General features: G+C 38.6%; 1 protein-coding gene across 1 annotated transcript; it reads left to right on the top strand.

Annotated features, from left to right (window-relative positions):
* Nucleotides 1-22,137: 22,137 nt before the first annotated feature.
* On the top strand, nt 22,138-25,130 carry LOC126601707 (probable mitochondrial adenine nucleotide transporter BTL3). Its single transcript, XM_050268454.1, has 4 exons — nt 22,138-22,878; nt 23,454-23,757; nt 24,157-24,624; nt 24,777-25,130. Exons 1-4 carry the CDS (start codon nt 22,376-22,378, stop codon nt 24,849-24,851), a joined length of 1,350 nt encoding a protein of 449 aa, XP_050124411.1. The 5' UTR covers nt 22,138-22,375; the 3' UTR covers nt 24,852-25,130.
* Nucleotides 25,131-26,078: the final 948 nt, after the last annotated feature.

Genomic DNA, 26,078 nt, shown 5'->3' with positions numbered 1-26,078 from the left:
CACGCCATGCCAAATATAATCAGAAATGCATCAATATCAATCAGGTGAAATAATAAATCAACCGGATACCCTACAATGGTCCTGTACGGCTGATTCTAAAGCTCAACATCCCACTCAGCCGGAGTCACCACAGTGACCTATACGGCCCTGCCGGAGTCACCAACTGTGACCTGTACGACACTACACTGCACATCACTCGGAACTACGTATAGTAGTCTGTACGATGAAAGGTGTATAAATACGCTCTAGTGCTTCTCTCATCAATCATCAGCGCGCATAACTAAGGTCACCCACTAGTCTGAATCACATCTAGTGATCTATACGACTAGCATGTCGGAACCCTCACATGGTTTGTACGACATCCACCTACTTGGATCCAAGACGAGCATGCGGTGTGGTGAATAATAATATAAGCACTAACACCTAGGGTGCAGGTTATGAGCTTTCAATGCAATTCTCATAAAATAACTCATCTGAATAATATAAAAACTCACATGTGCGTCCACCGCGTCAATTAACATATATATGCATCCATTATCAAACTAAATATCTCAACATTTGCATGCATGGCAATTTAAATCATAATTTTCATATAAACGCATTTTCTGGGAAAAACAGTTGTATATAGGTAATACGAAAACAAAACTGCCCACTCACTGATAAGTCGATGGGTCGTAACCCCCGTGACGTCCCTGGATGCGCTCGTCCTCGGGATAAGTGTCACCTATATGCGAAACAACTATAAAAACGTTAATTTAAACACATAACCAACAATTCGAAATAACTTCTCATACGATGCTCAATTTGGGTATATGAATATACCACATCGACCTACTCAACGTCACGGACGTCGAGAAATTTTTAAATAAATTTTTGGAGGCTGCATGCGCCCCCACGCGCCAGGACAGGCACGGGGACACGCGCCCCCACGCGCATCATCCCCAACCTTGGTTTGCCAGACTGGTTTTTCCGGCAGCCGGTTTCCGGCCAAACTTTAAACGCCTTGTTCTCCTTCGTTTCTCAACCATTTTCTTCGTATTTTATACCAAAATGAAGCCCCAAACATGTAGAGTCACGATACACTATTTTTAAGCTCTAAAAACAACTAAATCTCACCGGAAAAATCCAAGCAAAACCGGCCAAACTCAACCCTCGTGATCCCGACGTCCAAATCCTTCAAACGAAGCACTCCGAGCTTCCTTGGGACCTCACTAAGCTCACTATAGGCTTAGAATTCCCTGAAACACAACATTTCACGTGTGCATGAACAATGACCAAAAATGGGGGGTTCGGGTTCACGTGAAATCGAAGGTTCCATGTCCTAAAACTAGCACCAATCAACTCAAAACATCATGAGGATGAAGATTCTTACCTTGTTTACTTCGATCCACTGAGTTTTGGGGGGTTTTGGGTGTGGCCGTACAATATGGGTGTGAGAGAGAGTGTGTCGAGATGGAGGAGAGAGAGAGAGCTACGGGATAGAGAGAGGGTAAGGGTTTAGATGGTCCCTTTCAATCCACACCATCCATCATCTAAATCCCTAACCAAAATTAACAAAAACCAAATTTAATAATCCAACTCATCTTATTTATTTTCTTCCAAAACATATCTAAGGTTAAACCAAATAATGTCACACACATACCTTAATACCCGCTAAGGGTAAATTCGTCATTTCACGTCCTTAATAAGAAAATCCCGAGACGGGCTGTGACACTAAACATTTTTTGGTTGAAAGATAAGTATATAATATCGTAATCTCGTTATCTTGGTTGTGTAGTGATAAAAATACCTATGGTTACCTATTATTAAATGAAATATTAAAAATTGAGATTAAAATATTATGATTTATTAATATTATTTTTCATTTATAAGTAAAATGTCTTAAGTTTGATTAACATGAATTACGATAATGTATTATATTCATGGTTGAGTTTAATACCTAATAAGTGACTAACTCATTTAGTGACATAGCATGATCTCCCTTCCTTTATTATAGAGTATCTCTTCCCCTTAAGAATAAAATATTGATGTATAAAAAATAAAAAAAATAAAAATTGAGATTAAAATATTAAAAACGCATTTGTTTATTTTCCACCATTGATAATTTGATATTAAATCCAAGGATAACAATAGAACCTCTATGTATATGATCAATATCAATAATGTGTTGGTGGCTTTGGTGGATCTTGTCTGGATATGATTTTCAGTTAAACTAGACATGAATCTTGTTCACAGTTAGATTCTAATACTTTTTTAGTATATTAAGAGAAACTTATGGTATAATACTCAACATATCCACACTATGTATTGTTTAAATTAAATAAACCATATGGTCATTTGGAATGTAAAGATGCAACTACTCCTTTTGATGCCAATAGCAAACTAAAGAAAAATAGTGGTGATGCTATATTTCAACGTACATTATGAATTGTACAAGGCCTAATATAGCATACTTAGTGAGTAGATTGAGTAAATATACATGCAATCTAGGGCATGATCATTGGGAAGCTTTAATTTGAGTATTGAGATACTTAAAGCATACAATGAATTATGGATTGCCTTATACAAGGTATCCTTCGCTTGTCTTTTCTTAGTTAGTTCCTTATATTTTTGAGCTATTTACTTTGTTTTTGTGTTTTGTTGGATTTTTCAAGCAAAGAAGAGAAAGATAGCACAAGTGAGGTTTTAAATAACAAATTCATCAAAACTGCCTATGCAGATTAGCTGACTTTGGAAGCAAGTTGCGAACAACTTAGAATGAATTAGAGAATGAGCCTTATATGCTTGGAAAGCTACAGATGTTTATTTTATGGTTGCTTATTAGCATTTTTCTAGAAGAATTTATGCCCGTTTTAACACTAAGAGGTTTCCAAGAGGCTGAGCAGTTTGTAAATGACAAGAAGCTATGAAAGCAATAAATCCTAGCAGCCAAAACTGATGCAGCCAAGAAAACCACAAGTCAGCTGACATCTATTCAAATATCAAAGGAAATGGAATTAAAGATGAGGATTAAGTGGAAGTTATTGGCATAAAGGCTACCCAAGGAGTTACAATTGTTTTACCATTTCGTCTCACTTATTGTCATCACTAAATGGCTATTTAGTTAGGTGAGTTATGGAGAAGAAAATGATGCAGCAAGGATGTGGTTTAAAGGAACATTGGGGAGGAAATAAAGGAGAGCTTACAGAAATTTAAAAAAAAAAAAAAAGAAGCATCAGCAAGAACGATGTAGGTTGCAGTAACAAGGAAGAAAAAGAGGAAAAAAGAGGCAGCAACTTTGGGAGAGAAAGGAAAGAGGAAGGAGGAAATCTTGGCATTCTCTTTTTTCGATTTTATCTTCTCAAACTCATGTCTTAAATTTGGTCTAATTTGAGTATTATGAATAACTAATTTCCAGAAGTTAAGGGCTGTTTTGAAGCCCCGAATATGATTGCAAGTTTGCTATGACATTTCATTTCAATTTCTTTTATGAAAGATGAAAATTGATTCACTACTTATGTCAGTGATGAATTCTTTATATGCTTTTTATGGATGCATACTTAGTAAGCATATCTATGATTCTAATGCTATGAATATGTGTGTGCATACCCTTGTTGAATGAGGACCATCATATATTCCAAAGTAGTACTTGTTAATTGTGATTAGCATGTGAACCAATTTCTAGGATACGTAAGACAACGACAGTACTTACGATATATTGTGATGGCTCAAACTATTTTCATTCTTAATTATTTTTACTTGTTAAATCTATGAACACGCCATTCTAGATTGCATACTAGGGACTAAGTTAAGTTAAAAATGTCATTCTCTTAACATACTACATACGAAAGAGTAATAGGTTATGTTCTAACATTGAACCGACCTAAGCATCTTCATCAAGAAATAAAAGGAACTTGAATGAGATTTGCATGATTATTTGGTGGTGGATAGCACTTGCCCTAACTCGTCTTTTTTAACTTGTGAGCTACAATCTGTTTTTATTATTTAAAATTCGTTTCTGTCTTGTTTATGTTCTATTTAATTAAATAGAAAATCAACTCCAAAAATCTCAAACATTTGTGCGAGCGTATCTCTGTGTGTCTAGTTTTTGCATATAAAATTTCGTTGAATTTAGATTAGTGTAAGTCAGTCTAATAATTATTTTTCAGTGGCTAGTCAGTAGGGACAGCAGCCCAGTTTTTGTGACATTTTAAGTAGTTAGATAAAACAATCTTATGTGGGAAAGACCCTTATTTTCATATGCTACAATAGGACATTTGTGTGCTACTTCGTGGTGTGTTTTGAATCCTATCATGCTTGAAGGATTTACTGAAGCGAATGGAATATCCAATAGTACCGATACGAAATCCACAAGTGGATATGTATTTACTTTGGGAGGAGTAGCAGTATCTTGGAAATCTTCCAAACAAACATGGGTAGCACGATCAACGATGGAATCAGAATTTATAGCTCTCGATAGGTTGGAGAAAAAGCTAAGTGGCTAATGATGTTTTGTGTTGATGCACAAAATCAGTGAGGACTTTGGTACAACAGAAAGTGTTAAGTTTGTGACCTTCGTTAGATTGCTCCGGTCACTAGTGTGGATAAGTATGTAAATGGATAAAGACAGGGAAGCAAACACAAGATGTACGTGGTTCACCCAGATTAGCTACGTCCATGGAGTAGAGGAGCTCTCATTAATTGTGAAGGGTTTACACAAGTACATAGGTTCAAGCTCACCTTTAGTGAGTACTAGTGAATGATTTAGTACAAATAACATTAGGAAATATTGTGAGAGAATGATCTCTATTTATAGAAGAGAGTTTCTAGTTTCATTCTGACATTGACACGTGTCATGTTGTGATTGGCTTCTGATGTTGACACGTGTCGCGCTATGATTGGCTTCTGATATCGACACGCGTCGCGCTGTGATTGGCCTCCTGGTTGAAGGGAAACTCTTTTGGGTCCTTGACGGTATAATGTTGATCGGTGCTCAGTAGTTTCTGGATTGGTCAAGTATGGTACAAACAGTGCTCCCCTAAGTTCTCGAGTAAGGGAAGCTCCTCGGTTGGGGACTTGCAAGATCCAAGCCATTGAGTAATCACGAAACTTTTAAGTACCGAAGTATGGTATCATTTTCACTTGCCTTATCTGTCTCATACGTAGCTGTGGCATCTTCTCTGGAAGTATTTTTCCTCCATCCAGGGGTGGTATCTTTAACCGATGAAGATGCACAAGGTAATGTATCAATTTCACTTGAAGCTTACTTGTAGTTTCGGGCTTGGTCAAGTGCGATACAAAACCCTATAGTAGGAGTCCCCCAAGTCGCCAAGCTAGGAGATTTGCCGAAAAAGGTAATAGACAAGGTAAGCAATCAGACTTCCAAGCAAGCAACCTGGATCAGAGGTTCGACTTCGGCTTCCGGTTGATTATTCTCCTTCTCCTTGTGTCGTAAACAGCAACAAGGATAAGGAGAAGCAAATGGAGAAGAGATGATATGAGATACTTTTGCTTTTGAAGAAGTAATTTTTCACAGGCTTATTCTTGAACTGGGCTGGAGGGTTTTCTGGTTTCCTTTAGAGTATAAGGCCGACTCAAGAATTTGAGGGTCAAAACAAGTCCATCAAATCAATAGTGCATTCGACCTTGATGATATGAGATACTTTTGCTGTTGACGAAGTAATAGATGAATCAGCACGTGTTCCGTTGCGCTTGTCTCCACATGCTTCCTTGTATCTTTCTCACTTGCCCTATATGTTCCTCAAGCAGATGTGGTATCTTTTCTGGAAGCATAAGATGTTGAAGATGAGTACTTGATAGCAATGCCAGGTAAGTAATCAGGCAATGGGTTCCAGGCAGTCAGTTCCTGACTGGAAGCTTGATTCCAAGTGCTGACTGATTACTCTCTTTCTCCTTGTCTTACAGGTAAGAACAAGGGCAAAGGAAAAGACAGGGAAAAAGCATGATATGAGATACTCTTGCTTTTGACCCTGATGATATGATACACTCTTGCTCTGGTGTGGTTGGTTTGCATAGGTATTATTGGGGGGGAAGAAAGCTGAGTATTTCGAGAGGCTTTGTTGGGAGTGCCCTCTCAGATATGAGGAAGGGTTGAGCATTTTTGCAGGTCTGCCTGTCCGTGGAGGATGGATGTCGACATATATAAGAGTCTCCCTAACAACAAGTAGTAATGTTATTCCTTTACCCTTCTTGGTCGTAGCAATGTAGTAGGAGCTGCAAGCTTCACGTGTTTTAACTTTGTCAGAGCACTTTGAAAAAGTGGTATGTGGTATCTGGAAAGCTGATGTTGCGTGTGAAGATTGCAGACAAGCTTTATCCAAGGAAATCTGGCTCTCGAAGTTCAGAGAGCAATGCCTCTTCGGTTTTCGAACAAGTAATCCTATCGGGGATCTGGCCCTCGAGATTCAGATAACGGTGCCTCTTCGATTTTTGAAAAAGCAATCCTGTTGGGAGTCTGGCTCTTGAGATTCGGAAAGCAGTGCCTCTTCGATTTTTGAGAAAGTAATCTTGTTGGGAGTCTGGCTTTCGAGATTTAGAGGGCGGTGCCTCTTTGATTTTTGAGCAAGTAATAATGTTATTCCTTTACCCTTCTTGGTCATAGCAATGTAGTAGGAGCTGCAAGCTTCATATGTTTTAACTTTGTTAGAGCGCTTTGAAAAAGTGGTCTGTGGTATCTAGAAAGCTGATGTTGCGTGTGAAAATTGCAGACAAACTTTATCCAAGGAAATCTAGCTCTTGAAGTTCGGAGAGCGGTGCCTCTTCAGTTTTCGAACAAGCAATCTTGTCGGGGATCTGGCTCTCGAGATTCAGAAAACGGTGCCTCTTTGATTTTTTAGAAAACAATCATGTTGGGAGTGTTTTCTCGAATGTGAGTAAAGGTTAGGTATTTTTGCCAGTCTTCCTTGCCACGGAGCACGGAGCACGGAGGTTGACACACATTGGGACTTTCTAGTTATCAAGCAGTGGTGCTGTTCCTTTACCCTTGTGGGTAATAGTTGGGTAGCTGGATCTTCAAAATTTATGTGTCTAAACTTTGTCAGAGATCTTTAGCAAAGTTATCTGTGGTACCTGAAGAGCTGATGTTGCGTGTGGAAAGTGGTGCCTCTTTGAAATCCGGAGAGTGGTGCTTCTTCGATTTTTGAACCAACGGCCCTGTTGCCCTTTCTTTTATAAGGGCACCAATTATGTGCAAGAAGTACATTCAGAAAGTTATTGCTTGTAGGAATTTTCCCCTTACTTCAGAGATTTATTGCACCTCATTTCTCCTTCATCATTTCTGAGAATGTTTGGCCCATCCGACCGTCGTTTTGACTTGAACTTTAGTGAATAGGCAGCAATGCCTTCTCAAGACAACATATGGCGCCCATCTTTCTTATCTCCTACTGGTCCTCTTATCGTTGGGGACTCTGTGATGAAGAATGATATGACCGCTGCGGTGGTGGCCAGGAATATTCTCACTCCCAAAGATAACAGACTACTTTCCAAACGGTATGATGAGTTGGCTGTTAAGGATTCTCTGGCTCTCAGTGTTCAGTGTGCAGGTTCTATGTCTAATATGGCCTAACGCCTATTTGCTCGAACCTGCCAAGTTGAATCATTGGCGGCTGAAGTGATAAGTCTCAAACAGGAGATCAGAGGGCTCAAGCATGAGAATAAACAGTTGCACAGGCTCGCACATGACTATGCTACAAACATGAAGATGAAGCTCGACCAGCTGCAGGAATCTGATGGTCAGATTTTACTTGATCATTAGAGGTTTGTGGGTTTGTTCCAAAGGCATTTATTGCCTTCATCTTCTGGGGCTGTACCGCATAATGAAACTCCAAATGGTCAACCTTCGGTGCCTCCTTCTTTTGGGGTTCTGCCTAGTACTGAGGCTCCGAATAATCACCTTCTGGTGCCTCCTCTTTCTAGGGCTCTGCCGACTGCTGAGACTTCTCTTAAGCAACCTTTGTGAAGGCTCCCTCTTGTTTGTTTATTTTGATTCATGTATATGTACATATTTGTAACTTATCGGAGATATCAATAAACAAGTTTTGCTTCATTTCAACATATTATGTTAAATACACCAAGGCCTTCTTCACTAAGTTCTTTGAATTTTTCCTTTTGTTGAAGCTTGTATGTTGAAGCTTTGTGAGTGAAGCATGTAGGTTGAGGTAATGCTCCCATAATTTCCCGAGTGAGGAAAACTTCTCGTTTGGAGACTTGAAAAATCCAAGTCACTGAGTGGTCGTGAGACTTCCGAGTATCAAGGTGCAATAGCATATGCTAGGAGTCCCCCAAGTCTCCGATCGAGGGAGTTGACGAATGAGGCATTTCCTTTCTAAGTGGTAGCCCAAAACTCCTTCTTCATATATATTTGTTATGAAAGTTGTTAGGCCCAAAGAAGAGGAGGCCTAGGCAATTTTTTTTTTTCGAATTTTCGAATTTTTGAATTTCCGAATTTTTGAATTTATGAATTTTAGAATTTTCGAAAAAAAATAAAATAAATAAATATATATATATATATATATATATATATTAAAGCTTTGTAGGTGAAGCTTTGGTGTTGAAGCTTTGTAGGTGAAGCTTTGAGGTTGAAGCTTTGTTGGGCACCATGACTTGATTTTGCTTCACACTATCTTGATCAAGATAGTGTGAAGCTTTTGTAGGTGAAGCTTTTGTGTTGAAGTTTTGTAGGTGAAGCTTTTGTGGGTCAAGCTTTTGTGGGTCAAGCTTTTGTAAGTCAAGCTTTTGTGGGTCAAGCTTTTATGGGTCAAGCTTTTATGGGTCAAGCTTTTGTGGGTGAAGTTTTTGTAAGTCAAGCTTTGTTGGGCACCATGAATTGATTTTGCTTCACACTATCTTGATCAAGATAGTGTGAAGCTTTTGTAGGTGAAGCTTTTGTGTTGAAGCTTTTGTGTTGAAGCTTTTATAGGTGAAGCTTTTGTGAGTGAAGTTTTGTGGGCCAAGCTTTTGTAAGTGAAGCTTTTGTGGGTTAAGCTTTTGTGGGTGAAGCTTTTGTAGGTGAAGCTTTTGTGGGTCAAGCTTTTGTGGGTCAAGCTTTTGTGGGTGAAGTTTTTGTGGGTGAAGCTTTTGTAGGTGAAGCTTTTGTAGGTGAAGCTTTTGTGGGTCAAGCTTTTGTGGGTCAACCTTTTGTAGGTGAAGCTTTTGTGGGTGAAGCTTTTGTAGGTCAAGCTTTTGTGGGTCAAGCTTTTGTGGTTCAAGCTTTTGTTGGTGAAGCTTTGGAGTTGAAGCTTTGTAGGTGAAGCTTTGGAGTTGAAGCTTTCGTTAGGTACCATGAATTGATTTTGCTTCACACTATCTTGATCAAGATAGTGTGAAGCTTTTGAGAATTTGTAGTTGTCCTCCATTGATGAAGCTTTTGTTGGTGAAGCTTTTGTTGGTGAAGCTTTTGTGTTGAAGCTTTTGTTGGTGAAGCTTTTGTGTTGAAGCTTTTGTTGGTGAAGCTTTTGTGTTGAAGCTTTTGTAGGTGAAGCTTTGGAGTTGAAGCTTTGTAGGTGAAACTTTGGAGTTGAAGCTTTTGTTGGGTACCATGAATTGATTTTGCTTCACACTATCTTGATCAAGATAGTGTGAAACTTTTAAGAATTTGTAGTTGTCCTCCATTGATGAAGCTTTTGTTGGTGAAGCTTTGGAGTTGAAGCTTTGTAGGTGAAGCTTTGGAGTTAAAGCTTTGTAGGTGAAGCTTTGGAGTTGAAGCTTTGTAGGTGAAGCTTTGGAGTTGAAGCTTTTGTTGGGTACCATGAATTGATTTTGCTTCACACTATCTTGATCAAGATAGTGTGAAGCTTTTGAGAATTTGTAGTTATCCTCCATTGATGAAGCTTTGTTGAATTTCCCTTCTTTTTTTTTGGGGAAACTAGAAATTTGAAAATGTGGGAGAGACAACATATACAAATTTTGCTTCCATATTGTTGAGCAAGAGATTGTGATGCAAGTCACACCTTGTAGTAGTCGAAGGTTTGGATGAACCATATAAATTGAATTTTCTTCGAGCAGTCTTGAACTTGCTTCGAAGGTCTGAGAATTGTAGTTGCCCTTCATTGATGAAGCTTTTATTGGCACCATAAATTGGTTTTGCTTCACACTGTCTTGATCAAGAGTGTGTGAAGTTTTTGAGAATTGTGGTTGAACTCCTTTGATGAAACTCTTGTTGGCACCATAAATTGGTTTTGCTTCACACTGTCTTGATCAATAGTGTGTGAAGCTTTTGAGAATTGTGGTTGCCCTCCATTGATGAAGCTCTTGTTGGCACCATAAATTGGTTTTGCTTCACACTGTCTTGATCAAGAGTGTGTGAAGCTTTCTATGAGTTGCAGTGTTTGCATTGTTACAGAGGGGAGATGTCTGAAGTAGATGCAAGAGGGCTGAATAGCTTGATCTTCGTACGCCATGCACTGAAGTTGTTGTTGGCTTACAATAAGACTTTGTTGGTGACTATAACTCTTGTTGGGCATAAGTGCCCCCTAGTTGAGTTGTCAAGCTTGAAGGTTTTTGATTATTTGTGAATGCTAAGAGTTCACATGTACAAGTTGTACCACTCGTCTTCTGGTAGGTGGAATGAATGGTGAGTTGCTTTCATCACTTGGTTGGTGGTACAAATGTGAGTTCCTTCATCACCTTTCATCACATTTCATCACCTAGTTGGTGGCACGATGATGAGTTCCTTCTTCACCTGGTTGGTGGCATAAATGGCAAGTTGCCAAATGATATTAGAGTACGGGTTGTACATTTCATCACTTGGTTGGTGGCATGAAGATGAGTTCCTTCTTCACTTGGTTGGTGGCATGAGTGGCAAGTTGCCAAATGATATTAGAGTATGGGTTGTACATTTCATCACCTGGTTGGTGGCATGAAAGAGAGTACGGGTTGTACATTTCATCACCTGGTTGGTGGCATGAAGATGAGTTCCTTCTTCACTTGGTTGGTGGCATGAGTGGCAAGTTGTCAAATGATATTAGAGTACGGGTTGTACATTTCATCACCTGGTCGGTGGCATGAAGGAGAGTACGGGTTGTACATTTCATCACCTGGTTGGTGGCATGAAGATGAGTTCCTTCTTTACATTTCATCACCTGGTTGGTGAGAATAAGGGCAAGGTGTCGAGGCACATTGTAGCAAGTGTCGAAGACATAAAGTATGTTGAACCCTTTCAAAGCACAGTTGGCTTATGTATGGATGTGTTGGAATGTATGATGTTTATGTATGAATGTGTTGGAATGTATGATGTTTATGTATGAATGTGTTGGAATGTATAATGTTTATGTTGATTGATATGAGTGATACTTATGAATGTTTTGCTATGCATGAAGGGATCCATGCTTTTGATATGTGAACCATGTTGGTTGTAACACTTTATCACATACTTTATGTCAAAGTACACATGTTAAAGCTCTGAGTTGAAGTATAAGAGTAGGTCAGCGTAGACCAAGTGTTCCAGTGCCAGGAACGCAAAAGACTCAGAAGAAGTTGTCTGAATTCCCTCTTCTTTAAATATTTGCCGAATGGCTTGTGTGACAAAAGATATCAAGCGGTTAGGAGTCAAAACATTTGTAATGTGTATGCTTTCTTATAATAGCATTTCCTTCAGTACCTAGTCCTCCACTTTGAAAGAGTGAGGCTTGGCCCCATAGTCATAATAGTCAATGGTACGCTCACCCCTGGTTGTCTTAATACGAACTTCTATCCCTTTTGTTGTAATGGGCTTGCTGAGAGTAAAAATTCTTCCTCTTACCAAGAGACTTATACGTTTGGTGACTTAGTGAGTAGTTAAATGAGGCAGGAGATGATGCAATGGGTGTCTGAATGGCCAATATCTCCTCACTTGGTAGAACTTGACTTCCACTTCCCATTTGTTGATAGGGGTTAACCATATGGAGGTTCCCTTGGTATGTCCTTGCTTCAGCGGAAGCGTGGTTGTAAGCATGTGCCATTACCTCAGAGTAAGTCTTTCAAGTGTTGGCATTGATCATATACTTGAAGAAACAATCATGTAGGCCTGCCGTGAAGGCCTTAAGGGCGGTCTTGTCATCTGCCTCAGCGCAGCGAGAATACTCATGGCTGAAGCGACCGACATATTCTCGTAATGACTCGTTCGGCTTCTGGCGAATAGTGTACAAGTCATCTGCATAATGCAAGTGATCGGTCTGAAAGATGTGTTGAAAGACAAATAGTTTCCTCAATTCCTCAAATGAGTCTACTGTCTCAGGTGGAAGACGGCAATACCAATTTAGAGCTCCGCTAGAGAAGGTGGAGGGGAAGAGAAGACTTCGCTCTTCGTCGGTGTGCTTCTGATATGCCATGGTGGACTCAGAGAGGTTAAGGTGTTCAATTGGGTTCTCCCTTCCAGTATAGAGTTGTAAACCAAGCTTTTGTTTTGTCTTCGCTTGAAGGGGGCGTCGAGGATCCTTCTTGTGAGAGGGCCAGGCCTGGGTTGGTTCCAGTTAGGTATCTCGGCCTGACATTCAACCTTCAACTTGTTTACTTCCTCAATGAGCTGTAGGACAAGGGGGTCATGAGTGGAGTTATGTACCACTGGAATTTTCTTTCGTAAGTCTTCATCCCCTCTTGGAAGTAGGAAAGTTTGAGCAATGGCGTGTGGTTTGTTCTTGGACTCACCGTACTGACTTCTAGGGCGAGTCTGTCGGAATACCTCAGAGTCCCCTGTACCTTCATGTTCCTCTGGGACCTGTTGTTCCTTCCCTAGATTGGCAGCAGGCCTAGGTCGTAGGAGGGGACTGAGTCTTTCAGAAACCCTTGGATTATTAATCTTAAAGCATATGTGAAGGGGATTCTCTTAAGGTTGCTTTAGGAAGTCTCGGCAGTCAAGATAAACGGCTTTCGATCCTTCCAACCCTTCTGCAAGGAGGTGTCTTCCTCCACTTCTCCTGCTTCGGGTCGAAGCATCTGGGTTGAGAGAAGTCTCATGTTGATCAATGTTTTGATGATTAGCTCGCTCCTCATCAGGGATACCCATGTCAAAAGGAAGTGACCCTCCATGTTGGGGGGTACCCAGATGATGGTTGATGTCCACAGGGGCAACGAGCTCGCGTGATTGAGTACGTCTAGTTTCATAGAGCATCTCAAAAAGCTTCTCATACTGTTCTTGAAGGACCTCATTCTTCATTGCTATCTTATTGTTCTGAGCTTCTAGCTCATCGACTTTAGCTTGAAGAGCAACCCTTTTTCCTTCCTTCTTTCATTGCTTCGCACTAGGTGCAAGAGGGGTGTCATTCTGTGTACTATGGCTTCCTTCGCTCCCCACGTTGAAGAGGGATGCCTAGTCAAAAAAGAGTGTACGAATGGTGGAAACCAGCTTGGCAAAGCTAAAGAGAGTGGGAATAAGTGTCGTTCCCACAGACGGCGCCAAATGTTGATGCACAAAATCAGTGAGGACTTTGGTACAACAGAAAGTGTTAAGTTTGTGACCTTCGCTGGATTGCTCCAGTCACTAGTGTGGATAAGTATGTAAATGGATAGAGACAGGGAAGTAAACACAAGATGTACGTGGTTCACCCAGATTAGCTACGTCCACGGAGTAGAGGAGTTCTCATTAATTGTGAAGGGTTTACACAAGTACATAGGTTCAAGCTCTCCTTTAGTGAGTACTAGTAAATGATTTAGTACAAATGACATTAGGAAATATTGTGAGAGAATGATCTCTATTTATAGAAAAGAGTTTCTAGTTTCATTCTGACATTGACACGTGCTGTGTTGTGATTGGCTTCTGATGTTGACACGTGTCGCGTTATGATTGGCTTCTGATATCGACACGTGTCGCGCTGTGATTGGCTTCCTGGTTGGAGGGAAACTCTTCTGGGTCCTTGACGGTATAACGTTGACCGGTGCTCAGTAGTTTCAGGATTGGTCAAGTATGGTACAAATATTTTGGAAGATGTGCTTAAACTTGTAATGGCAATATGTATACACTGTGACAGTTTAGCTACACAATATCAAGCTAAAAATAGTGTATACAATGGGAAATCTAGACAAATTAGACGAAGGCATAATATAATAAAGCAATGGCTCTCTAGTGGTGTAATTTTTATTGACTATGTTAAGTCAAAAGATAATATTGCGGATCTGCTTACTAAATGTTTATCTAGAGAGAAAGTTAAGCATACATTAAGGGTAATGGGTTTAAAGCCAATATAGTAAAATGAAACAGCCAAACGGAAACCTAACCTAGTTGAATGAAGATCCCATGGTCTAGGTTCAATAGGTAAACTGGTTTAGCTAGGTTCAAAGAAGAAACACACTTACATACCCATTCTTATGATGGTGACTGCTGATGCTTTTAGGATACATTAGTTTTGATGATATTGATACTTGTAAATCAAGTGGAATAGTAGCAACTTATTCTTAATCAATACCACATATATGAGAGTACATGTGGGGTCGCATTTATGAGAATTACATGGCTACATTTTCTAAAGCTCTCATGAATCCAGGATTTGTTCAAGACCAAAATGAACAGAAATGTATAAATTTGCGATGTGTTAGTGTGACATATGTTTTGCTTATTGTCTTGGTTTACTACGAAGATGAATAGTTCAAGATTTTATAATCACTGCGTCATCTAGTAAATCTCGAAAAGTATATACTAAGGTAGGTTCAAGTCCAAAAGACACATATCCTAATGTGTGTCACATCTATTGTTTACTCTTGTATCTCACCTTACCCTAGGACCTAATTGTCGGGTCAAAATGTGGGGCATTGTTGGAGTTTTAAGCCTCCATTGTCCCACATCGGAGAACTCAAGTTCCCTACAAGGCGTTATATTAGTTTAGTCACCTTTATTAGTGATTAGGAATTAGACAATTTGGAATGGGAATTGAGGTTTCGGCCACTGGTTGTGTGGATTAGGCTTGTGATGATTGTACCATAATATTAATTAATCAAGATAAGGGCCATGGAGCACTTAGAGCCTAGGAAGTAAAAATTAATTAGTGTTAATTTATTTTAATTTTGGATTAAGTTTTTAATTAATATTAAAAATGTTTTGATTAATATACACAACTAGTTGGAAAGAGTTGTGTGGTTTTAGATACTTCTAAAAGGTATTTGAAAGGATATGAAATAGCCTATATAACTGAAGACTCAGTTTCAACGTAAATTATCTTTTTTCCTTTCTATCACTCCCATACAAAACCCTATAGAGAGTAAACACACATAGCAATTTGCCATAATTCTATAATCTGGTGCGAATTGTATGATTAGATAGTTATATCATGGTCGAGTAGACGTCATCGAACCACAAGCATAAGAGTGGGACAAAAACACTGTTCAAATGACATAGCATTTGCGCTAGCCTCAATTTGTGATTCAATCAAGTTAGTATCATTTTATTTCATGTAATTATCTCTGTTATTTCATTCTGTATTGCAAGTATTTTTTGTTAATAAAGAATTAGTATTTCAAGTTTTGTTATTTTTATTTATCTCTGAATTGTTATCCAACAATCTTCGAACAATATGGAACAATCAGGAGCTAAACCTTATTTTGAAAAGCCTGAGAATTTTGAGGGTGGAGACTTCAAAAGATGACAGCAAAAAATGCTGCTTTATTTTACAACTCTGAATTTGGCCAATGTCATGCGTGAAACTGTGCCTAGTGCAGAAGGAGACAATATTTCAGCAAACACTTTCAAGGCTATAGATCCCTGGAATTATAATAATTTCCTTTGCAGAAACTATATTCTCAATGCATTGGATAATTTGCTATATGATGTCTATGTGATATTCAAAACAACCAAGGAACTTTGCTAATCACTTGAGAAAAAATATAAACTCGAGGATGCTGGTTCAAAAATATTTTGTCGTGGGCAAATTTTTGGACTACAAAATGGTTGATTCCAAGTCCATTGTCTCTCAAACTGAAGATCTCAATAAAATCATCCATGACATTCATATTGAAGGGATGGTGATCAATAAGTCTTTTCAGGTGGCTTATTTCATTGAGAAATTGCCACCCTCTTGGAAGGAATTCAAGAATTATCTCAATCACAAACGCAAGGAGATGAGCCTTGAAGATCTCATTGTAAGGTTGAGAATTGAGGATGATAATAGAAAGAATGAGAAGGGCCTAGTCTGAGTAAGCCAAGATGAATATTGTTGAAGGAGGTTCATCAAAGCAAAAGCCAAAATTCCAGAAAAATAAGAAGGAAAAGAACTTTGTCCCTAGTGTGAAATGCAAAGATTTCAAGAAAATTAAGGGAAGTTGTTGCGTTTGTGGAAAGCAAGGCCATAGGGCTCAAGAATGTTGCCATCAAAGGGATTAAGGTCTTCAAAATCAAGGCAACAACAACCGAGCAAACCTGATTGAAAATAATATGAACATCTTGGCTACAATGATTTCTGAAATCAATCTCATATTTGATCACTCTGACTAGTGGATAGATACTAGTGCAACTCACCATGTATGTGGTGCCATAAATATGTTCTCTGCATACCAGAAAGTCGAGGGAGACGAACAACTGTTTATGGGAAATGCGTTTGCATCTGTTGTGGCTGGAATAGGAAAATGCGTTTTGAAATTCACGTATTGAAAGGAATTAGCTCTTCTTGATGTGTTGCATACACCCGATATAAGGAAGAATCTGGTTTCTAGTCCTATCCTTAGTAATAAGGGATTCAACCTAGTTTTTGAGTCTAATAAGTTTGTACTAACTAAGGGGGGAATGTTTGTGGGAAATGGTTACCTTGCTGATGGCTTATTAAAATTGAATGTACTTGTTAATGCGATGAATGAAATAAAGAATGCTTCTTCTTGTATTGTTGATTCGTCTAATTTATGGCACTCTAGGCTAGGTCATGTAAATTTTCGTTCTCTTTTTAGAATGCATAGTTTAGGTTTGCTGCCCAAACTTGATTATTTAGATAATATTGAATGTGAGATTTGTACAAGATCGAAGTTTGCAAGTCAAAGCTTGAAATCAGTGCATGAAAAATCCAATGACTTGCTAAATTTAATTCATAGTGACTTGTGTGATTTTCGATCATATCCAACTCGTGGTGGAAAGAACTATTATGTAACGTTTATAGATGATTTTAGTAAGTATTGTTATGTTTATTTACTTCATAGTAAAGAAGAGACCTTGGATATGTTTAAGACATATAAGGCAAAAGTTGAAAATCAACTTAACAATAAGATCAAAGTCTTAAGGTCGGATAGGGGATGAGAATACAAGTCTCATGCCTTCGCTGAATTTTGTGCCACTCATGGCATAATTCATCAAACAATAGCTCCTTATACACCGCAACAAAACAATGTTGTCGAAAGGAAAAACAGGACTTCTGAAGACATGATAAATTCCATGTTGATTAGCTCCAATCAATTTGTGGGGTGAAGCTTTACTGCAAATACATTTTTGAATTGAATTCCACCTAAAACGATAAAAGAGTCACCATATGAATTATGGAAAGGAAGAACCCCAACGTATAAATTGCTTAAAGTGTCGGGTTGCCTGGCAAAAGTACAAGTCCCGTTAGAACAAAGTTAGGGCCTAAAACTATTGATTGTGTTTTTATTGGTTTTGCATTTAATAGTTCAGCTTATAAATTCTTAGTTTTTCATTTCGATGTAAGTGATATACATGTCAATACTGTTTGAAGGACATAGTTTTTGCGCTAGCCTCTATATGTGATTCAATCAGGTTAATATCATTTTATTTCCTGTAATTATTTCTATTATTTTATTCAGTATTGCAAGTATTTTTCATTAATAAAGAATCAATATTTCAAGTTTTGTTATTTTTTATTTATTTTTTGAATTGTTCTCCAACATATTGTAGTATGATTCGGTTTTAAAGGTTTGATTTATGAATCTTGGGAAGACACTACAGAATAATAGGTAAGGCAACAATATTATCTTTATGCAATCAAATCAAACCGTAATTTTGTCCTGCATCAGCATAATATACAGAATCACAAATTTGTTCATAAAAAAAAAAAAACAAAAGAAACTCCACGCTACTTATTCTCTTTTCTTGTTTTGGTGGATAAAATGCACTGAAATCAAACCAAATGTAGGCATACTTCGTCTAAGGTGATATAGGAAAAGTAAGGGAGAAGGTTTTAATGATTGGCGGAAAAAAAAACATGCATAAACTGTACATGTAGTTCCATGATATATGGACAACGAGTAAAGTAAGAAAATTCCTTTAAGAATCCAACCAAATATGCAAAATTCTACGAAATAAAAATGTAAAAAGAACACGTAAGGAATTCATAAAGTTGTACAATGAAAGAAAGAAATTAAGCTATAAGGGATACAAAAATGAAAATTGAACCTTAAATTATCAAAAAATTAAGAAAACTTTAAAGCCAAAATGTACATACAAAAATCGAAAACTATTTAGAGCATACGTGCCATGATGTGACAACTTGACCCTAACTTTACGATTTTATTGATTTTAAATGAGTAAAATTACGAAAATGCCCTTGAGGTAAAGGCGTTGATTCTTGTTGGAGCATCATCTTGTGCCATGTGTATGGCTGAGATGGAAAGAAGATGAGAGAAATGAGGGAAATGAGAGTAAGAGACAAATGAGAGGGAAGAAGAAGAGGGGCAGGGGAGAAAGAAGAGAAAGAGCATTGGCTGCCCAATCAGAGAAGAGGGGGACATACCAGTTAGGAGAAGAGGGGAAAGAGATGGACCAATGGGAAGGAAGAGAAAGGAGAGAGGAGAAAGGTGCAGAGCACCCAACCTAGACCCCTTGCAACCCACACCCAAACCGTTCGACCCGGAGTGGTTTCCGACCACTTGTGCCATTTTTTCAAGCCAAATTGCCCATCTACCACCTGTAACCTTTTCCAAAACATCCCCTCTACCATTTCTGCCCAAGATCGTGCGGTTTTAGGTTCAAACTCCCGAGGAACTTCACCGGAGCACCGGAAGTACTCGACGGCTATTCTACCGTTCCAGCGAGTTTCACCACCCACCACCACCCTTAATCAACTCCCCTTAGACCCAGGAACAAGACCCAACCAATGGTAGGGGCGGCGGAGCACCGGCGACGGCGAATCGAAGCTCACCAATTCTAGGGTTTCCGAAGGGTGCGAGCTAATTTGGGGCCTTTCTTCGCCAAATTGGACTTGGCCACAAGTATGAAAATTGCTCCCCTCGTTGAGACCTTCATTCCTGTTAAATTTGATAATTTTTTGAAATAGTTGAATTTTTCTGGCGAGTCGGGGCAGTCGGCTGCCACGCGCGGCGATGCGTGGGCAAAAACACCACTTGACATCCCTATGCTAAAATGGGTGCCCCAATTCCATATTAGACATCTGATTGACGAAATTCTGTTGTTTGGTTATAATTCCGTTAAGGGCCGCCACTTGGTTATTATATGATTCGATGATCCGACCATTGGATCGTCACCAAACTTTAATATGTTATAGTACGTAATAATTGAGGGCCATAGGAATTGACGGATTAGGAATCCGACTTACAGATCTTCCCAAATTGAATTTCTAAGTTTGTAAAATAAACATTGATAGCAACCTAATTCTACCAATTGGTAGAGATCTGACCGTTGGATCGTAAAGAAGTTTTAGTATGTTGTTCTAGAAGCATAATGTGGACTTTGGGAAGTTACGGATCGAAAATCCATGGGCGGATGTTCCATATTGACTTGTGTAAGGTTGTGGACCCTCCTTAGTGTATTTCGACGCACTGATTCCGAATCCGTCATCCGTTTTTCGAAATTCAACCATTGTAGGATAGTTTCTTTATTAGCCGTACTTTGTACGAAAACGCGTAATTTCATTAACATGTTATATTTACCTAAATGGTTTCGTTTCTAGGCGAAATGAATCGCAAGGACTCTCAATGCTACAAGACGGGTTCGACTCGACGACATGATCTGTGAGTGGGTCTTTTCTTTGATATATATATATATATATATATATATATATATATATATATATATATAGGTTAGTTTCCATATACACAATTATTAATAAATTCTCTACGTGATTGCCATGCTTAAACTTACGTTTATAAGAAATGCCTTATTGTTGGGAAATGATGAAATAATCCTACGGGATGCACAGGTAAGCTTCCTAAAAGGGGATGCCCTAATTATATTTATGGTCATGAATAGTATGCTATTGACTAGAATTGCTGAATGGTTGTGGCATTATTATAATTATGTTATTTGCTCATCGTTTGCTACACCGGTGTTAGTGCTCACCCAGGGCCAAGGCCAGTCTTTCACGCATATGTTCACATCCGCACCGCACTTTCGCCTTGGATCCAAGAAGGTGTCAGTCCTGTCGTATAGGTTGCAGTAGGCAACTCCAACTCATATGTGACCGCAAATAGGGCCAGTCTTCATGTGATTGTAGCGCTAGAGTGTATATTATTGTTACACCCAATCATGTTCATGTCAAAATACCTCTACATGAACTCATGTGTCAACATGTGTCGATGAGCACTCAATATGATATGTTTACTTAGGCGAGATTATGTGTTATTGGTTGTTATATGTTCATTTACGCAATATTGCGACATATGGCAATCTTATGATTTTGCAGGCTATGGTAGGTATTTTCTTACTATACGTAGTATGTATATTTTGGAAACTATATTTGTTTTACGGCAAGGGGCTACAATGTTTTCAAAAAGGTTTTTATAAAACTTTATTTTCAAGCCCACTCACCCTTGTTTTTTTTTGCCCCTCCAGGTTTTAGTAGCTGAGCTTTCTTATTGATGAGGATTTTTGTCAAATCTTGGTGAATACGATTACCTTCGATGGTATAATTCTCACCCTATTTTATTGTACTGTACTTATACTCTGACATCACGTATGAAATGGGCTTATTCCCGCTCACATCGCACTCTTATATTTAGGCACTTTTAGATTTAAATTTATTCACATTTTCCACTACACTACATTTTATGGCTTCGTTACCTTCTAGATGTCGGCCAACACAACTCGATTCGGATTTCCAAGTGGACATTATGGATTGGAATGTGTCAATGATGTCAAATTCACCAAGTACTGATGAATCTAGGCCTATTGTGATGAAGACATCTAAGCAAACCTCTATTAAAATGTTAAGAAAAAGAGAAGAAATTACCACATAAATAGATATTGAAGAAAAAAAAATTATTCCTTAAATGTGATTTGATCACTTAAAACAACAATATTTTGTACCCAAAACTCAACTGTCCAGCATCAAGGGCGAAGAAACGTAAGCATAAACAATACCGATTTAGATTTTCAACACTCCCAATTGTATCCAAGAAAAAAAGACAATCCAGGTGTGTAAAATAACATACATTGATACAATTAAGACAACCTTTACATAGAATTCATCATATTATTTAGTAGGGAAAAAAAATAAAATTATTTTTCTATTTACACAACGATGACATGACTAAATATTAGCAACATCTAAAGGCAAAGACAGTCTCTTTCATTATGCAACCTAAAGTAGGGAATAACAAAAAACTAAAAGTCAGCTTGCTTTGTAAGAGTAGAGATTATACTAATGAACGCACTTACCGAAAAGATTCTGTGACTTAGAGAATAGTGCAATTATTTTAGCTGTTGGAGGAGGGGAGGGAGACAAGACAAAGCGTAGAGAGAAAGATCGAACAGATGAGATGGGTAGTGACCGATTCCAAATCCACTCCATTATGGACTTGGGTCAGAAATTCGGAATCCAGTCCGTGCGACTTCTTTTCTCATCAAACATGGGTTGGGTTACAAGTCCAATTTAATTAGACATAACTCATCCCGTCCAGCCCACCAAACAAGGCCTTAGAGATTAGTGCAGTTATTTTAGCATTTGTAAGGAAAACAAGAAAAATAATAGGTCTCGTGTTCAAAAGTGAGTAGTATTTGTCATTTAGTACTATAGTGGTCTAATGATATTCTTTTTTATTTGTAAGTGTGAGATTTTAAGTTTGATTCTCGCATTTGAATCACATTATAACTAGCCTATTGTGAAGCTAAACTCACATCTCCCCTTACCTCGTAGTGTAGATAATATGGTTTTGTTTGAAAGAAAAAAAGTGAGCAATATTTGGACTTTGGGATCCGAACAGAAAGGGTTCAATCAAGCAATCGTCCAAACAAGAGATACTGAAATGAAGGCGATGGAAACCAAGCACCAAATCCACCATCACCAATTCAAAATTCCCACCTTTTGTCCTTTTGTCACTTTCATCTCCTTCCCGTCGCACAATAATAATTCCAGAGAGAATACATTCTCTCTCAAATTATTCCATTCTCTCTCTCTCGTCCTCTTCAAGCTTCCTTCTTCCTCCTCTCCACTTCCCCACTCTCTTATAAACATTCTCTCTAAATGTCCTTATTTCCCACGCTCCTCCACCCTTCTACGACGCCGTTTGCACGTACCCGGAAATGCTCCCACCCGACCACTCCAGCTTCAACCTCCTCACCCATTTCATCAATATCCACCCGTCCGATCGCGGTCCCGATTCTGATCCCATCTTCCTCGGAGGCCTGTTCCTGCACCCGAGTAACACCGTCCCTCCTTCCTTCCTTTCCTTGATTTCACCCAATGTCCGTTTGCGTTCCCGTTCGGGATGTTGTTTAAGGTGCCGCGGCCGCAGGACGCTGCGTTTTGAAGGTTTGAAGGGAAGAAGCGGCGGTGGCGGCACGCCGTTGTTTTTGTCTGTGAGTTTGTCGATAAGGGGAAGTGAAGGAGATGGTGGTGAGGAAGAGTATGTTCCGGAATCAGGACAAGTCCTGGGGCAAAATGGGGATAAAAGCTTTTCATCGGAGGAGGCCGCCGTCGTGGCGGTGTTCGAGAAGGGTGAGGCTGAGACTGCACGGAAGGGATCGGGTGCTATGAATACCACCAAGCATCTTTGGTCTGGAGCTGTTGCTGCTATGGTTTCAAGGTTCGGTTACTCCAAACCCTAAACCCAGTTCCATCTTTATTTACTTATGATTTTGTGAATAATTATTTGTGAATTTCCGGACTCTTTTGGATTGACAATAGAATCATATTGTAGTGCTCCTATCAAAGTGTTTTAGCCGTTAGATCGTGATTTTTGTTTTTTAAGCTGACCCAAATGAATTTCCGGACTCTTTTGGATTGACAATAGAATTATATTGTAGTGCTCTTATCCAAATATTTTAGCCGTTAGATCGTGATTTTTGTTTTTTAAGCTGACCCAAATAGATGTATCAAGCATGTGAGCCTATGCATAGGGCTAATCATTTTCCACTATTCACCAACACAGATGGACACAATATAAACATTCTTATCAACATTTTGACGTAAAAAAACTCAAATTCCGATAAAATAAATTTTTGTGATGTGTTTTTTATTTTCTGTGGATATTTGAGCAATAATTTGGATTGGTATATATAGAGTTTTGGATTAATCAATATTACTATTTTGGCTGTTGGATTTTTTTTAGTTGAATAAGGGCTCATGCCTTACCATTCTAGAGTCTTGGTGTTTTCTTAGGACGTTCGTTGCTCCTCTTGAGAGGCTAAAGCTGGAATATGTAGTTCGTGGCGAACAGAAGAACCTTATTGAACTCATCAGGACGATTGCAGCTTCTCAAGGGCTGAAGGGATTTTGGAAAGGAAATTTTGTCAATATTCTTCGCACGGCACCCTTTAAGGCTATCAATTTCTGTGCTTATGATACTTACAGAAATCATCTGAGGAAACTGTCTCGGAGTGAGGAGTCCACAAATTACGAGAGGTTTCTTGCTGGTGCAGCGGCTGGAATTACAGCTACCTTGCTGTGCTTACCTATGGACACTGTATGTTGCAACTTTCTACTGTTATTACTTATTGGTTCAGCTGATTTCATCTCATAAGCACATTTTTTTCCTGACGTCTCTTTTCTTAATTTGTGTTCAAATTAATTTCTTCGTTGAAATTGAGTCGAATGGGAGAAAGAAAAAAAAAAGAAGAAATAAATAATGGGAGTAAATCATTCCATTGTCTTTTACAAGGCATCTGAGAAGAAGTTTTCTTCCGGGAAAAGCTGTTTCGGCTTCCTACGTTGGATGAAGTAATGTTTCGTGTTTTTTGGCCATTGCTTGGAACCTTGGTTTGTGCCTCAAATATGTTGATATTGGAATTTGCCCAACTCCAGGCTTTGTGCTATTAGATTAAGAATTTTCGCAAGTCACATTCTAAAATGTGGATTCTTTCAGATCAGGACAAAGTTGGTAGCACCTGGAGGAGAAGCCTTGGGTGGTGTAATCGGTGCTTTCCGCCACATGATCCAAACTGAAGGGTTCTTTTCTCTTTACAAGGGTTTACTACCCTCGATTGTGAGCATGGCACCTTCAGGTGCAGTTTTCTACGGTGTTTATGATATACTGAAATCGGCTTATCTTCATTCACCTGAAGGGAGGAAAAGGATCCAACATATGAAACAAGAAGGTGATAAATTGAATGCTTTGGAACAACTGGAGTTGGGTCCCGTTAGAACATTACTATATGGGGCAATCGCCGGTGCTTGTTCTGAAGCTGCTACATATCCATTTGAAGTTGTGAGGAGACACCTTCAAATGCAAGTTCGAGCAACTAAGTTAAGCGCGCTTGCAACTTGTGTTAAAATTGTCGAGCAAGGAGGTGTGCCTGCTCTTTATGCAGGATTAACACCAAGCCTATTGCAGGTACGGTGCCCTTACGATTCTTTAGATGAGAATGATTTTTGATTTGAATGTAATTATATTCAAAATCACCACATCTTTTGTCGAGCTCTTTCTCATTTCATCAGGTTTACGGTGAAGTTCCTTAACGTTTCTCTTGTGTCCTTACTCTTCAGGTTTTACCATCTGCTGCCATAAGTTATCTTGTATACGAGTTCATGAAGATTTTTCTCAAAGTCGAGTCTACATAATACTTTTGAATCCATATCATGATCGGAAGGTTCTTGTCGAGGATGACTAGTCGAGAATGATTAGTTTGCTTGTAATTTTTCTTAGATTTTCCATCGTCATTTGAGTAGTTACAACTTACAACTTACAAGAGGAATGCAACAGTCAACTCATACAGTGAAAGAAGAATTAAGGGCAGGCTGCGTGTGCTTGACCCGGGGGTATTATTATTTTGAGATTTTGATTGTTTTGTATTTGACTAGTATTTTGAGATAAATTAGCAAACTTACAGATGCTTAGAATTTGTTTTTATCTAATTAATCATTAAAATCATGAATAAATGGGCATATATTGTGGGAAATAATTGTCAAGATAAACGGATCTGAGCAGGTTTTTTCAAGTAATTACTGGTGGTACCAAATTAACCTCCGGACACCCATTACTTACTAAAAGAAAAAGACTTTTATATCCATATATAAAATTACCATAAAGGATTTAGTGAACTTTTAAGGAAAAACAATTATTTCCTTTGGACACCTATAAGGTTTTGAAACAAACAAACGCGATCTGATAGAGAAGGCAGAATGGGTGTCCAAAGAAAATCAAAACTGTGTGTCCAGAGAAAAATAAATTAATAAAAAGTAAAAGAAGGGTATTATTGGAAGTGTAGTAAAAAAATTTGGGTGTCTGAAGAAATGTGAGTAAATTGGATGTCCAGAGAAACAAAGGTGTCAAGAGATGAAACTTGGTGTACAAAGTATCACTCTTCTACAAAATAGTTCTGGGCTTTTGAATCAAATGATCTAATTTCAATTAGTTATTGCTAAAATGATTAGTTTTTAGTATAACATGATATATTCTCGATGCATAGTCTATATATGATAAATAGGATACTTGATTCTATCATTTCAACAATTGCGATTTGATTTTAGATCATTTTAACCAAAAGCTCAAGAATTTTTCACCTCCGATCGAGTAGCCGCTCATTGGACAATGTCACTCTTCTAACATTCTTTATGCTATACATCAAAACTTGGAGAGACTGTTCCTAGTGTCGGGAATTCAGGCGGCACTTCACATGTTATAATACAAATAGAGAAAATGATAAACTTTTTCGTGTCCCTCAACTTGTATTATGACACATGGAATGACCGCTTGGATACCAAGGACTCAAAAAAATTCCTCCAAAAGCTGATCCAAGTTTCAAGAGTGCAAAACCAGATTGTCATAACGATGAAAGAAACGTAACC

The sequence above is a fragment of the Malus sylvestris genome, chromosome 15 (genome assembly GCF_916048215.2).
Source record: "Malus sylvestris chromosome 15, drMalSylv7.2, whole genome shotgun sequence".
Lineage (NCBI taxonomy): Eukaryota > Viridiplantae > Streptophyta > Magnoliopsida > Rosales > Rosaceae > Malus > Malus sylvestris.
This window is presented reverse-complemented; position numbering and strand designations above follow the sequence as displayed.